This window comes from Microcaecilia unicolor, chromosome 7 (assembly GCF_901765095.1).
Source record: "Microcaecilia unicolor chromosome 7, aMicUni1.1, whole genome shotgun sequence".
Taxonomy (NCBI): Eukaryota; Metazoa; Chordata; class Amphibia; order Gymnophiona; family Siphonopidae; genus Microcaecilia; species Microcaecilia unicolor.
Window position 1 is genome coordinate 304949992 of NC_044037.1, and position 15485 is coordinate 304965476.

The window sequence follows — 15485 nt, forward strand, 5'->3', positions numbered from 1 at the left end:
CACTTAAACACCCTCCCCAACAGTCCCATCCAATCTCCACCAATACATTTAGGAATCTTCATGCTATTGACTCTTCTACTCTGTCCTCCAGTGTTTCAAACCTCTTGTCAACCACTATTTATTTTATTTATTTATTTGGATTTTGCTCACACCTTTTTCAGTGGTAGCTCAAGGTGAGTTACATTCAGGTACACTGGATATTTCTCTGTCCCAGGAGGGCTCACAATCTGTTTGTACCTGAGGCAATGATATCCAAGTCTGTCAATGAGGCTGTCTCTTCCTATAAGACTATTCTCTCCTCTGCTCTGGATTATCTTGCTTCTCCAATTCCCCATTCTGTAAAGCGTACCAAATCCCAGCATTGGCTGAGCTGTAGAATCTGATACTTACATTTCTGTGCCCAATCTGCCAAACACCTTTGACTGAAATCCTGTGCCCATGCTGACTTCATACATTTCAAATTCCTGCTGACCTCCTTCCAGTCTGCCCTTTCACTTGCCAAACAAGACTACTACATCCAGTTGACAAACTCTTTTGCCTCAAACCCTCGGTGTCTCTTTGCCACACTAAACTCTCTCCTCAAAGTGCCTTCACCTCCATCTCCCCCTTCACTTTCTCCCCAGACTCTTACATTCTTAACCGTCATCCCCACTTCTCCTTCCCTCAGTCCATTCTCTCAACCCCTCTTCAACCCCTGCATCCTATTCCTTTTCTGAAATCCCTGAAGAGGAAACTGCACTTTTTCTTTCCTCCTCCAAACTGACTACCTGCTCCTCTGCTCCTATTCCTACCCATCTACTTAACACTATCTCTCCTACTGTCATCCCTTCTATCTGTCATATCCTCAATCTTTCATTTTCCACTGCAATTGTTCCTGATGCCTTCAAACATGCCACAGTTACACCACTCCTCAAAATACCTTCATTGAACCTAACCTATCTTTCTAATTATCGCCCCATCTCCCTCCTCCCTTTCCTATCCAAGATACTGGAACGTGCTATTCACCGCTGTTGTGTTGCCTTTTTTTCATCTCAAGCTATTATTGATCCACTTCAATCTGGCTTTTGTCCTCTTCACTCAACTGAAACAGCCCTTGTTAAAGTCTCCAGTGACCTGGTCTTGACCAGATCCAAAGGTCTCTATTCTATCCTCATCCTTCTTGATCTATCTGCTGCATTTGACAGTGTTGACCACTCCTTGATATACTGTCCTCACTTGGATTTCAGGGTTCTGTTCTTTCCTGGTTTTCTTCTTATCTCTCCTATCGCACAGTATTCATAATGGAGAAGGATAGTTAGTGGGGTTCCTCAGGGGTCTGTGCTAGGACCGCTGCTTTTTAATATATTTATAAATGATTTAGAGATGGGAGTAACTAGCGAGGTAATTAAATTTGCTGATGACACAAAGTTATTCAAAGTCGTTAATTCACGAGAGGATTGTGAAAAATTACAGAAGGACCTTACGAGACTGGGAGACTTGGCGGCTAAATGGCAGATGACGTTTAATGTGAGCAAGTGCAAGGTGATGCATGTGGGGAAAAAAGAACCTGAATTATAGCTACGTCATGCAAGGTTCCACGTTAGGAGTTACGGACCAAGAAAGGGATCTGGGTGTCGTCGTTGATAATACACTGAAATCTTCTGCTCAGTGTGCTGCTGCGGCTAGGAAAGCGAATAGAATGTTGGGCATTATTAGGAAAGGTATGGAAAACAGGTGTGAGGATGTTATAATGCCGTTGTATTGCTCCATGGTGCGACCACACCTTGAGTATTGTGTTCAAATCTGGTCACCACATGACGGTCAAGATGGCGTCAGGAACGGAAGTGAGGCACCTTAGCTCCTGAGACTCGAAAACGCTCTGGCGCGAGGACTGATCTTCCCGATTTTATTATGGGGAAGAGAAAGGGGAAAACGACGGCTCCTTCCTCCGTGGTTCCGCCGTCAACCCCCGCCACTCGCCAGATGACCTTGGAGAGCTTTCGAGTGGTGCCTCTTGGAGAACAAATGCCCACTTCGATTGGCTCGGTCTCTCACGGTACCAAGCACAGCATAGAAGGAGTGACGCTAAGTCCTCCTTCCTTCACTGCACCTCCACGACCCGGAGGCGATTCTTTGCTCGTGGGGTCACGACAACCTGAGGTTCTGGATTTACCCAGACCGGTGGTACTCGTAGAGGGAGGACCTATGAGCACTTCAACCCCGGGAAAGGAAACATCATTACAGGACTCAGTGCAGGCCGCTGTTCCTGTCTCTCGGGAGATTGCAGCCGCGTCTATCGGAGCTCTAAAGAGACCAGCAGTGGTAACTATGAATACACTTTGGGATGCCATTCAGGCAATGAACAATACTTTACTCTTGATGAATAACTCAGTTAAAAGTGATATAACGGACCTGAAACAGGCCAATCAAACATTGTTAGCTCAAACTCAGGAGCAGTAAGTTAAAATTATGAAAATAGAAGGAGAGGTTGAAAAACTACAGAATATTTCCTCAGTTTTGATTAAAGAAAGAGAAATCCAAGATAGAAAAATGGAATATCTTGATAACAATGCGCGCAGGAACAATTTGAGACTTTTGAATTTTCCGAAATCACCATTGATAAATCCTACAGATATGCTTAAGAAATATTGTACTGAGGTATTGGGGATTCCAGTGGAGGGGTTTCCCCCCATAACGAGAACCCAATACATAACTGGTAGATCTGCTCAATTAAACGAACAATCTCAAACAGCTCCTGGCACTACATTAAATTTAACAGAATTCTTGGAGAACTCTCTCAAACTGATATCTGAAAGAACTACATTGCTGGTAACTTTTGCCCTAGAGTTTGACCGAAACAATATTCTTCGGTTATATTTTCGACATATTAACGATTCTTTCATGGGACAAAAGATTCAAGTGTTCCCAGATTTAGCAAGGGTCACACAGAAGAGGAGAAAAGAAGTTCTTTTGTATAAATCTAGGGTGTTAAAATTAGGAGGCACATTGGTGCTGAGATTTCCCTGTAAATGTTGTATTTCAATTGATCTGGTGAACTATGTTTTCTTTACTCCCAAGAAGTTATTGGAGTTTATTGAATCAAGGGAAAAGGCTGTTCCTACCGTGGAGGCACTCCCTTAGTTTAAATATGCTGAATATCGGCTGTGTACATTTGTTGCTCCCATCTGTTAGTAAATTGTTAATTTACCATAATTTTCCATTTGAACTATTTCTTAGTATCTTGACCAAATAATTGTGGACAAATTATAGAACAATTTTTTCCTTATTTTGTTGAATGATATAAAGTATTATGTCATACATTTTATTATATTTCTGATATTTCAATACATTTATGTTTGATGATATAAATGTCAAAACTTATAAATAAAGAATTAAAAAAAAAATCTGGTCACCACATCTCAAGAAAGATATAGTATAATTGGAAAAGGTGCAACGAAGGGCGACTAAAATGATAGCTGGGATGGGACGACTTCCCTATGAAGAAAGACTAAGGAGGCTAGGGCTTTTCAGCTTGGAAAAGAGACGGCTGAGGGGAGACATGATAGAGGTATATAAAACCTGGAGTGGAGTGGAACAGGTAGATGTGAAGCGTCTGTTCACGCTTTCCAAAAATACTAGAACTAGGGAGCATGCGATGAAACTACAGTGTAGCAAATTTAAAACAAATTGGAGAAAATGTTTCTTCACCCAACGCATAATTAAACTCTGGAATTCGTTGCCGGAAAACGTGGTGAAGGCGGTTAGCTTGGCAGAGTTTAAAAAGGGGTTAGACAAGTCCATAAACCACTACTAAATGGACTTGGGAAAAATCCACAATTCCAGGAATAACATGTATAGAATGTTTGTACATTTGGGAAGCTTGCCAGGTGCCCTTGGCCTGCATTGGCCGCTGTCGGGGACAGGATGCTGGGCTCGATAGACCCTTGGTCTTTTCCCAGTGTGGCATTACTTATGTACTTACTCTGGCGGACCCTCCTCCACTTCCATCCCACTATCAGTTAGTGTACCTCATGGCTCTGTCTTGGGACCTCTTCTTTTTTCCATCTTCCCTTGGTGCTCTCCCATAGTTTTCAGTATCACCTTTATGCTGATGACTCCCAGATCTACCTCTCCACACCTGAAATCTCAGCAGGAATCGAGGCCCAAGTATCAGCCTGCCTATCTGACATTGCTGTCTGGATGTCTCACCGCTACCTGAAACTAGACATGACCAAGATTGAGCTTCTTGTCTTTCCCCCTAAACCCATCTCTCCTCTTCCCCCATTCTCTTTCTCTCTGCATAACACTCTCATCCTCCCTGTCTCATCAGCTCGTAACCTTAGGGGTCATCTTTGACTCCTCTCTCTCTTTCTCTACACATATCCAACAGACTGCTAAAACCTGACGTTTCTTTCTCTATAATATCACCAAAATTCATCCTTTCCTTTCTGAGCACACTACCAAAACCCTCATCCACACTCTTATCACCTCTCACTTAGACTATTGCAACTCGTTTCTCACAGGTCTCCCACTTAGTCATCTTTCTCCCCTTCAATCTATTCAAAACTCTGCTGTACGAATTATATTCCACCAGTGTCCCTACACTCAAATTAGCCCTCTCCTCAAGTCACTTCATTGGTTCCCTATCCATTTCCACATACAGTTCAAACTCCTCTTATTGACTTACAAGTGCATTCACTCTGAGGCTCCTCAGTACCTCTCCACTCTTATCTCTCCCTACACTCCACCACAGGAGGTGGTGGAGATGAAAGCGGTAACGGAATTCAAACATGCGTGGGATATGCATAAAGGAATCCTGTGCAGTAGGAATGGATCCTCAGAAGCTTAGCCAAAATTGGGTGGCGGAGCAGGTGGGGGAAGAGAGGTTGGTGGTTTGGAGGCAAGGATAGTGGAGGGCAGACTTATACGGTCTGTGCCGGAGCCAGTGATGGGAGGCGGGAAATACTGCTGGGCAGACTTATACGGTCTGTGCCCTGAAAAAGGCAGGTACAAATCAAGGTAAGGTATACACATATGAGTTTATCTTGTTGGGCAGACTGGATGGACCATGCAGGTCTTTTTCTGCCGTCATCTACTATGTTACTCCTCCCCAGGAACTCCATTCACTGGATAAATCTCTCTTATCTGCTCCCTTCTCCTCCACCGCTAACTCCAGACTCTGTTCCTTTTATCTTGCTGCACCATATGCCTGGAATAGACTTCCCGAGCCAGTATATCAAGCTCCATCTCTGGCCATCTTCAAATCTAGGCTAAAAGCCCAACTTTTTGATACTGCTTTTAACTCCTAACCCCTATTCACTTGTACAGTACCCGTGTATGTTTTATCTTTCCCACCTAATTAATTCCCTTATCCCTTACTTTGTTCCATTTATCTGTCCTGATTAGATTGTAAGCTCTTTCAAGCAGGGACTGTCTCTTCATGTTCAAGCGTACAGCGCTGCTTACGTCTAGTAGCGCTACAGAAATGATAAGTAATACTAGTAATAGTAGTAGTAGAAGCTATGCAAACAGGTAATAAAACATATCCAACAGACTGATATATCACGCAGTGCAGACTAAGAAGTCATTTGTACAAGGCATCACTATACCTGTTGAAGCAGCTGTAGGGCCCCATCTGCATCTGTCTGCAACTTGCCCTCCCGTCGCATGGTGCACAGGATATCTGGTGAGTAAAGAGTCAAGCCCCTTGCCACGTGGGTCCTATATAGGGAGATGTGCTTTGGATGCAGGATGGCTGGCTTGACCTTGATGGAGTGACAGGTACCAATCAAATCTAGGAAAAGGGCACCCTGGGAAGGTACAGAACATTGCAGATTCTCCATTACTATCTAGTCAATCTCTGACTACAAACTACCTAAAATCATAAAAAAGAAGAGCTGGAAGGAACTTCAAGTGACTGTCTACTTAATCCTCTCCTTAAAGACAGGATCTAATATAGTTAAGTAATCCCAGAGAGATGTATGTTTAACTAGCTCTTAAAAATCTCCATGTTTTCTCCAAGTTAAACACAACTTCGGGAATACTGGAAACTAATGGTTAGAGCAGTGGACTGAGAAGTAGGAAGCCAGGATTCAAATTCCACTGCCACTCTTGTGATCTTGGGTAAGTCGCTTAACCCTCAACCATCCACTGCCTCGGGTACAGATTCTGAGCACTCCAGAGACAAGAAAATACTTATCTTACCTAAATGTAACTCGCCTGAAAAAGGAATGAGCTAAATCCTAATCCAAACCAGGCAGTGGAGGACAATTTTCAGATAGGTCAATTTACCCAGGTAGATCATTATTTAACCAGGTAAATGTCTTGGAAAAGTGCCCTATCTATTCCACATCCAGTGCAAAAATTCAGCATATCAATGAGCGCCAAATATCACTGCGTGTCTGAAGGTAACTGTTATAAGTGTGTCCCACAGTGAATTTGAATCCCTGTAATGTTATATACTAGAGTTACTGCTGGAGGAATTCTGTGCAACGGAAAATTTATGCAGAACTCCCAACATCAGAGGTGGAGTATAAGCCTGGAGCTTGGGGAGAAGGTGGGGTGCATTGGGGGGGAACTCTGGGGACACACAGGATTGGGGTCTTGCTAGGAGATAGACCTGATAGCATGTAAGGCTGAGGGGTGGGGAGATAGAACTGCCACTGGAGCAAGAGAGAAAGTTGACTGTAAAGGTGATATCCAGACTTATGATGCAGCAATTCTGAACAAAAAAATGTAAAAATAAATTGAACAGAATTTTGCAGAATTTCAAAATATTATGTAGAATTGTCAAAATTATTGTACACAATTTTAAAATTTTTGTGCAGAATTTCACCAGGTATATAAAGCAATCAATGAACTCTCAAACCTCGGTGCAATGTAGATAAGATGTGCTAGAAAACATTCTGCAGTATTACCCTTGTACCCTTATTTCTCTGAAATGCATTAACTGCCTTTCCCTTTACCTGATGGTGGATGAGGCAGATCACTCTCCGGTAGTAACTGATGGGATGTTTGGGGTTGAAGGTCACTTTCAGGATCTGAGTAGAATTCCCCTTCAGAATCCCACAAGGCCAGTCTACACTGAAGACGCTCTCCTTGCAGTCAATAAGAAACTGGTAATATGCAGAGGCACTGGATGTATTGCTAATTTCCAGGGTGCGAATCTTCTGCTCCCCGAGATTTATGAGGCCAAAGTATACTACAGGATACTGCAGTGACACACATGGACCTGGAATAGCATGGAACGTAGGAGAGCTTTCTGAGTAGTGCTGTGCTAGTATCCCCAGGTGAACATTTACTAATGGACAGCCACCTCCTCCATAGGCTCTATAATCCATTTAATTTATTACCCAATAAACAACCTATGCAAGAAACAAGATACATAAAAATACAACATTTTACAGTCATAAATAAATGAACAAAACAAAACAAAACACATCCCATAGCCTCGTCCTCCTACAGAATGGAATTCCATGATGCCTTCCAGGGCCCTTCCCTCTAGCCCCACTCACACGACACCTTTCAAGGTCTGCCTTCCATGGCCCCTCCTCCCATTTCTAGCCTCCACACTTCACCTCACCTCTTTTGACTAGTAATAGGAAGGAAGATCAGCAACAGCCATATCAGGAAGTGTATGCTCATGATCCCCTGAAGTGGCCCCACTCCTTACAGTATATAAGTTTTCATGGTAACAGGAAGAGGAGGTTGGGCTGCCACCTGGCACACCTTACATTGGCTTTCTCTCCTATGACGAATGAGGGCGATCAACTGTTTAAGGGCAGTGGGTCCCCTTCCTTCTTGGATCCGGCACTGCAGGTGCGGAGCACCCCAATATTAAGCATCCTTCTTCACTGTGTCCAGGAAGGTTGTTTCGCATTCCCAATCATCTTGAATGTTGCTGTCTATGCGCTTGGGCAAAATTCAATTACTGCCTTACATCTGGCAACACTGATTCTATTTTGCTAACAACCTAATTTGTTATATGTGGAGGGGCATTTTCAATATGATGTCTAAATCTGATTTTGGACATTTTGTTGAAAACACCTAAAAATCAAGTGAACATGACAATTTTTGAACCAGAAAAATGTCTATGTTTTTGTTTCAAAAATGGCCATTTCCTAGACATTATGTACATGTTTTGTGCTCAGTGCATTTTTCTTTTGTGATCATTTTCGAAAACAAAAACATTCAAGGGAAGAACACACAAAAACAAGCAACTGGGATGTATGGGGAGTCAGCATTCTTAGTAGACTGGCCACACAGATATCCCAGCTCTATAGACATGGGAACAAAGGAGGTCGCCTTATGTCACGTCTTATAGCTGTTAAGAAAGGGCATTCAAGGATTTTGTCTATGAGAATGAGTCAGGGGATTCAGGTCCATACCGATCAAGAGATCTGTAACATATTCTATTCCTATTATCAACGGCTTTATGAGGCACCGGAAGAGGGGGGGTCTCCCTTGTGATCTAAATAATATTGAGGTACTGGGCCTGAGACAGGTAGATGGAGAGATGCTTAACCAACCTGTTGATACAGCAGAGTGCCCTGTCTAAGGCCCCGGGAGTGGATGGTTATAGAGCAGAATTTTATAAACTTATGAGAGAGTCCAGCCTCTGGTAAACATGTTTAATGTCTTAGTGGATAAGGAGCAACTGCCCTCGCATCTCAACACTGCTCGAATTATTGTAATCCCAAAACCAGGGAGGGACCCAGAATTAGCGGAATCATATCGACCTATCTCTTTATTGAACTTTGAAGTCAAGCTACTGGCTAAAATAATGGCAAATCATTTGGAACGGGTTCTCCCAAAGCTGTTACAGGATACTCAAGTGGGTTTTGTGCGTGGATGCACGGTGGAAAAACATATTCGAAATGCAACTTTAGCCAAGTACGGTTTTTTGGGGCGGCTTTTGTCGGCGGTGAGAGCCTTATACTTGTCCCCCAGGGCGCGAGATTCTGTTAATGAGACGGAGACGGATGATTTTCAGAGGAACTAGACAGGGGTGCCCCTTTTCGCCCCTTCTTTTTGTTCTAACGTTCGACCCCTTGTTGAGAGATACAATGAACGCACCGTCGGTGGGTGGAATAGCGATTGGAGCACTGTCTTTTAAAGTGGCGGCCTTCGCAGATGATATTTTGTACACCTGACACAGCCAGGAGAGTCATTGCAGGCCCTCTTAGAGATCTTTTCAGAGTATGGGGACTATGCTGGTCTGCATTTAAACCTGGGAAAGTCTGAGGCTTTTTTTGTTGTTGTTACATTTGTACCCCGCACTTTCCCACTCATGGCAGGCTCAATGCGGCTTACATGGGGCAATGGAGGGTTAAGTGACTTGCCCAGAGTCACAAGGAGCTGCCTGTGCCTGAAGTGGGAATTGAACTCAGTTCCTCAGGACCAAAGTCCACCACCTTAACCACTAGGCCACTCCTCCTCAAAGCAAGTGTTGAGAGATACAATGAACGCACCGTCGGTGGGTGGAATAGCGATTGGAGCACTGTCTTTTAAAGTGGCGGCCTTCGCAGATGATATTTTGTACACCTGACACAGCCAGGAGAGTCATTGCAGGCCCTCTTAGAGATCTTTTCAGAGTATGGGGACTATGCTGGTCTGCATTTAAACCTGGGAAAGTCAGAGGCTTTTTTTGTTGTTGTTACATTTGTACCCCGCACTTTCCCACTCATGGCAGGCTCAATGCGGCTTACATGGGACAATGGAGGGTTAAGTGACTTGCCCAGAGTCACAAGGAGCTGCCTGTGCCTGAAGTGGGAATTGAACTCAGTTCCTCAGGACCAAAGTCCACCACCTTAACCACTAGGCCACTCCTCCTCAGAGCAAGTGTTGGAGAATTGGAGTGAGCAGTTTCCTTTGCGCAGGGCAAGAAAGCTTTTTCGATACTTGGGTATATTGTTACCCATGGATGTGGGGCAGTTGTACCGACTAAATGTTTCACGGCTGCTAGAAGAGACCCGTAAGGTGCTTCAGGGCTGGAAAGATCTCCCTTTGTCTTTGTTAGGGAGAGTGAATTTAGTAAAAATGGTAGTGTTCCCCAAATGGTTGTATGTTTTGCAAACCTTGCCTCTCTGGTTGCTTTGGAGAGATCTGAAGGCCTTTTACATGTTAATCTCTCGGTTATGCTGGGCAGGCAAGAAACCCAAGGTTAAATTCTCGCACTTAATTGGGAGTTGGGGTCGGGATTGGTTGGGTGTCCCAGACATGGAGTTATACAACCAGGCCTGTCAATTGCATCACCTATGGGATTGGTGTTTATATCGCCAGATTTATACCCCGTAGATTTTGAGGGTGCTTATTATGCCCCTTACCAGTTGTTATCGTTGCTTCATCATAGCCCAATGCAGCTCCCCTCAAAGCTTCAGAAGAGTACGTTGTTGATTCCAATGTGGGCCGTGTGGAAAGTAATTATAAGGCACTTAGGAGGAGACCATGGTGTCACGGGATCTACTTACACTACAGGGTAATTGTGCCTTTCAGCCAGGGCTTACAAGTAAAAGTTTTGTAGACTGGGCCACCCAGGAGATTTCTCGCCTTGAGCACCTGCTGACAGAAGAGGGGAAGCCCATTTCAGCTGAGGAAGTGGTTATTCAAGTGGGAGACTCTTGGGGCAATAGGTTTGGAATAGGGCAAATGTGGCACTACATCTCTACATTATCGAGGAGCTCCCTGAGCGGGGGCGTATGGGGAACAAGCTTAGAGATTTTTTTAATTCTCTTAGAGAAGGGGAGATCTCAATATTGTTACTTTACAGAGCTTTGAACAAATGGAACCCCCCCCCAAGACCACATGGCTTTGAAAAACAAGTGGGAACAAGAGGTGGGGACCTCTTTAGCACACTGGGATTTATCTAAATCAGTAGCTTGTATACCTCTATTAGTTACAGATGCTCGCCTAAGAGAATGTGCATATCGCTTTATCTTCAGAGGATATATTACTCCCTCCCAGCTATTTCACATGGGAGGACTTTCTGAACCGTCTTGCTTAAAGTGTGGAGGGAATCAGGGATCGTTTTTACACGTTTTGGAGTTGCCCAACCTTGAGAATGTTCTGGGGATATATCCAGCACTTCCTAGACCTAGAGTTAGGGGTTCTCATTTTGGGGACGGTAGATCAAATGCTTTTAGATGTTCCAGGGGCATTTAGAGGTAGAAACAGATTTGAAAATTTGTTCCTACATAAGATGTGTCTGGTTGCCCGCAAATGCATCTTACAATACTGGACGTCATCTGAGCCCCCGACCTACTGGCACTGGAGGAACCAACTACACCTTTTAGTGTCTTGGGAAGCGAGAGACTCCCGGCTCTCGCCAAAAAGGAGGAAAAGCTTTCTCGCCATTTGGGGCCCATATCTACAGATTCTACACCCTTGAGGGAGTAGTTTACTTCTGAATGAAGGATGAATATATGCAGTTCTGTAAGCCTGGGAGGAATATCTAGTTCCTAGTAGGGGGGGATCGGGGGGAGAGAATTTGGAGTTTATGATGTTGGTGAAGCGGGGGGGGGGAGGGTTGGGGGGAGGACAGGGGAAGGTTAGGTCTCTCAGAATGGGGAGGGGAAGTAATATGGCTTTATACTATTTCTGGTTACATGGTTTATTGTTTTCTAATTGACAGTCGAATGGGGATGGAGGAGTCTTGTATATGGGGGGAAATGGGATATATGTTAAACTTTGATGACAGGGGAGATGGTTCGCAATGTAAAATGTCTTTTTGAAGTGTATATTGACCTATGTCATCAATAAAAATTCTTGAACATAAAAAGATAATTTTCAAACCAAAAAGATAGGCGTTTTTCAGGTTATAAAATGGCTATGTTCACCACTTGATTTTTGGATGTTTTTAGCAAAACATCCAAAATCGGACAGACTTTTTATCGAAAATGCCCCTTTAAATGTAATTTAGAAGGAAACTGAAGAGCAATTTATTTGGTAAAAATCTATTATGTCATGAAGAGAACTGAACTGTGAGAGCTTAGGTAGGCTTCAGCTTTGTTAGAAATTTAAATAAGGCCATCAAAGTTTAGTACAAGGCTTCTTTGGAGTTACTAAATGAGATATTATTTGTTGTTATTCCTGGTAAATGACTAGTTGTTTTTTTGTAATCCCCACAGAACTAAGTCTATAGTAGTTGCGGAATAGAAGAACTAAACTGTATTGTATTGTACCAATGACTTTGGTGCCTTGGTGCTCCCCATGTTGTGCTCTAATGAGGTGCGATATCAATGCACCCTGGCTTCAGCCTGGTGTTCAGCATCATAAGTAGTTGGTGTTGATGGAATCATTCCTCTTCTCATACTAAACTGGAGTCCTGATGGCCTCTATTGATGTTCAATGTCAAGGATGAATAGTGCACCAGCGATGCTGATGCATCCCCAGTGTCTGATGCAGCTCTGAAACTCATGGAAGCCAACACTTCCAATGCCAAAGTCAATGGACTGAACTTCTCAGCATAACTTATAACAAGAGGAATAGGTTATGAGTATCTCTAAAGGATATGATCCTGTTGCACTAAGTGCACATTTTAAAGCCACTGGGGGGGGGGGGGGGGGGGGGGGGGGCTTTTCTTCTGGGACATCTCATTTGGAAAAATAGCTGCTTCAAAATCAAATGACTTGATTTTAAATAAATGTACCTCAAGTGAGACCAGGCTATGTGAAAAACAAGAGGAACCTTGAAAATAATAAAAATATCTAGGTAAAATGGTAATGGGGGAAAAAGTACTTCATACCAGTGGCAGGACATTTATTTATTTATTTTAGTGTGGACACTTGAAATACCGCACCAAGGACCGGACGTAGACATCTAGGTGGTTTACAATAAACAAATGATTACATGAAAAACAGAGCCTACACAGAGGCCACTACATTATTTACATGAAAAGCATAACAGAAAGAAAGGAGAACAGGTAGAGGGAGAAAGATTAGGTGGAAGGTGGGAAACAGGTAGAGAAGAGGTGGATTTTAAGGACTTGTTTAGAAGCTGATAGGGAGGGTTGGTTCCTCATGAACAGTGGTAGGTTGTTCCAAAGCTTTGAACCAAGGTAACAGAAAAGAAAGAGGAAAGGCAAAGTTGCATGGGAGAGGGGAAAGACAGGAGATTATTATCTGCAAAGTGAAGGCAACAAAGATGTGAGAAGATTGTTGAGATAAGCAGAGTCAGAAGGAAATCTTGATTTATAAACTAGAAGTAAAATCTTGTATGTGTTACGAGCTGAAACAGGTAACCAGTGATCAGAACGGAGAAGGGGGGGGTGGTGACATGATTGAAATGGTGGGAATTCTGAAGAAGTTTAACCTCTGTGAACTGAACCAGTTGAAGACACTTCAGACAGGTGAGTGGGAGACCGGCATAGAGAGTTGCAGTAGTCTAGGTAAGAAATAACAAGGGCCAAGATAAGGGGACAAAGGTGAGAGGGCAAAAGAAAATGTAGTCTAGAGTATTCCTTCCCCTCCCTGAACCCCGACTCATCATCCACCTCAGAAGGACAAAAGGCAGGAGCAATGCCCACTCGATCCTGCCTCCAGTGCCACCATCATTCAAAACGGTGGTGCCTGACCTCTAGTAGTATCCATTCTTAATTGGTAGACTTACCACTAGCAATCTGGTAGACTTCTGAGGTGGGTGATGAGGGTCCACAGCGGTTTGGAGAAGGGAAGGGGGTACACTAGACTATAACAGATTTTTTTAAATGTTGGGGCAGGGGTTCAGGTTGGGAGAAGAAAGGGAAGCTGCTAGACTACCAGAGATTTTGTTTTTATGTCAGGGGCAAGGGGATCTATGGTTGGGGAACTGCTAGACTCTGGCAGTAAATGTCTTGTCTTGTGTTTGCCTTAAATTGTCATGTGTATTTCTCTGCACTGCCACAGAATAACTAATAGTCTCCTTACCATACATGTTACTATGCTATGTGTCAACATCTACTGCATAAGTTAATTTCTGTGCTGCACCACTTTCTGCATTGTATGCCTGGTAACATGCATGCAAACGACTTGTTAACTGCGTGCTTCTGCCCATAGTAGCTTTCTGCATGGGCTCCCCAGTAAGTGCATATCAATATCTCAATTTCTCACTGTGTACCCCTGCCTTTGATATCTACATACTTGTTTGCATTAAATCTTTACTGCTACGCACTGGTTCACTTCTCAAGTTTTCCCACATAATTTCTGCAAGTTTCTCTGAACTGGCACAGAACAGAACATATGATGCACTGAGATGCCTACAAGGAATCTGGCTTAACTTCACAATGATACCCAAAGAACTTCACCACAACTTATGAAAAACGCTTTTCAACTAACATCAAATGTGGTTTAAATTCCTTGTGTTACATCTAAATCAACACACCAATGAGGAAGAAGAAAAATGAATGAAGGAAAAAGTCTCTGTATATCTGCGGTACTTCCTTCTTTAGTAAAGTATAGTCACCAGCAGAACTTCAGTTCATCATTGGCTCGGACAAACCTCCATCCACTTTCATTACTTCACTCTTCTACTTTATTTCATGAAAGTGGATGGAGGTTTTATAGCCAACTAGTAAAAAAGCCCCGTTTCTGATGCAAATGAAACGGGGGCTAGCAATGTTTTCTTCTGTATGCATGTGGGAGTGTGTGTGTCCCTGCCCTCTGGCCTCTCTCCCCTCCCCCCTCTGAGTCCTTCACTGTTACAGAGCCAGCGATTTGATTTCGTACTCTGCTGTTTTCCTTCACTGACTGTGTTACAGAGAGGGCGGGGCAGACACTCATAGGGAAACCGGATATCTCGCCCCCTTCACACTTCCGGCTGGAGGCTTCATAGAACGTTGGTTTTGCCTTTTATATAGAGAGATGATGAACTGAAGTTCAGCTGGTGACTATACTTTACTAAAGAAGGAAGTACCGCAGATATACAGAGGCTTTTTCCTTCATTCATTTTTCTTCTTCCTCATTGGTGTGTTGATTTAGATGTAACACAAGGAGTTTAAACCACATTTGATGTTAGAACTGAGGAACTGAGTTTGATTCCCACTTCAGGCACAGGCAGCTCCTTGTGACTCTGGGCAAGTCACTTAACCCTCCATTGCCCCATGTAAGCCGCATTGAGCCTGCCATGAGTGGGAAAGCGCAGGGTACAAATGTAACAAAAAAAAAAAAAAAGATAACTTTACAGTGAACAATAATGAAGATGGCTGCCTACCTCTGACACACTCAGCTTCTTTATTATTATTTATTTTTTGAGTAGGATTTATTTAGCACGTTTTTGAAGAAATTCACCCAAGGCGGTATAATGCAAGAACAATCTGGACATAGGCAATAAATAATTTCAGCAGAAAAAAATATTCAAATAACAGTACATAGTATGACATCGAGGGGCATTTTCGAAAGAAACGTCTGTCGGAATTTGGACGTTTTACAAAGACGTCCAAATTCGGAGGCGGGGAGAAGGTCATTTTTTTAAAAAGATGGATGTCCATCTTTTGTTTCAAAAAATACCAAGGACGTCCTTAGATTTGGACGTCT

General features: G+C 43.3%; 1 protein-coding gene across 1 annotated transcript in view; it reads right to left on the reverse strand.

Annotated features, from left to right (window-relative positions):
• Positions 1-15485, reverse strand: part of CFAP65 (cilia and flagella associated protein 65) — a 176814-nt gene that overhangs the window by 117706 nt on the left and 43623 nt on the right. Inside the window, 2 exon segments of the mRNA XM_030210891.1 lie at positions 5589-5789; positions 6945-7210. Coding sequence (XP_030066751.1) covers positions 5589-5789; positions 6945-7210 — 467 coding nt within the window.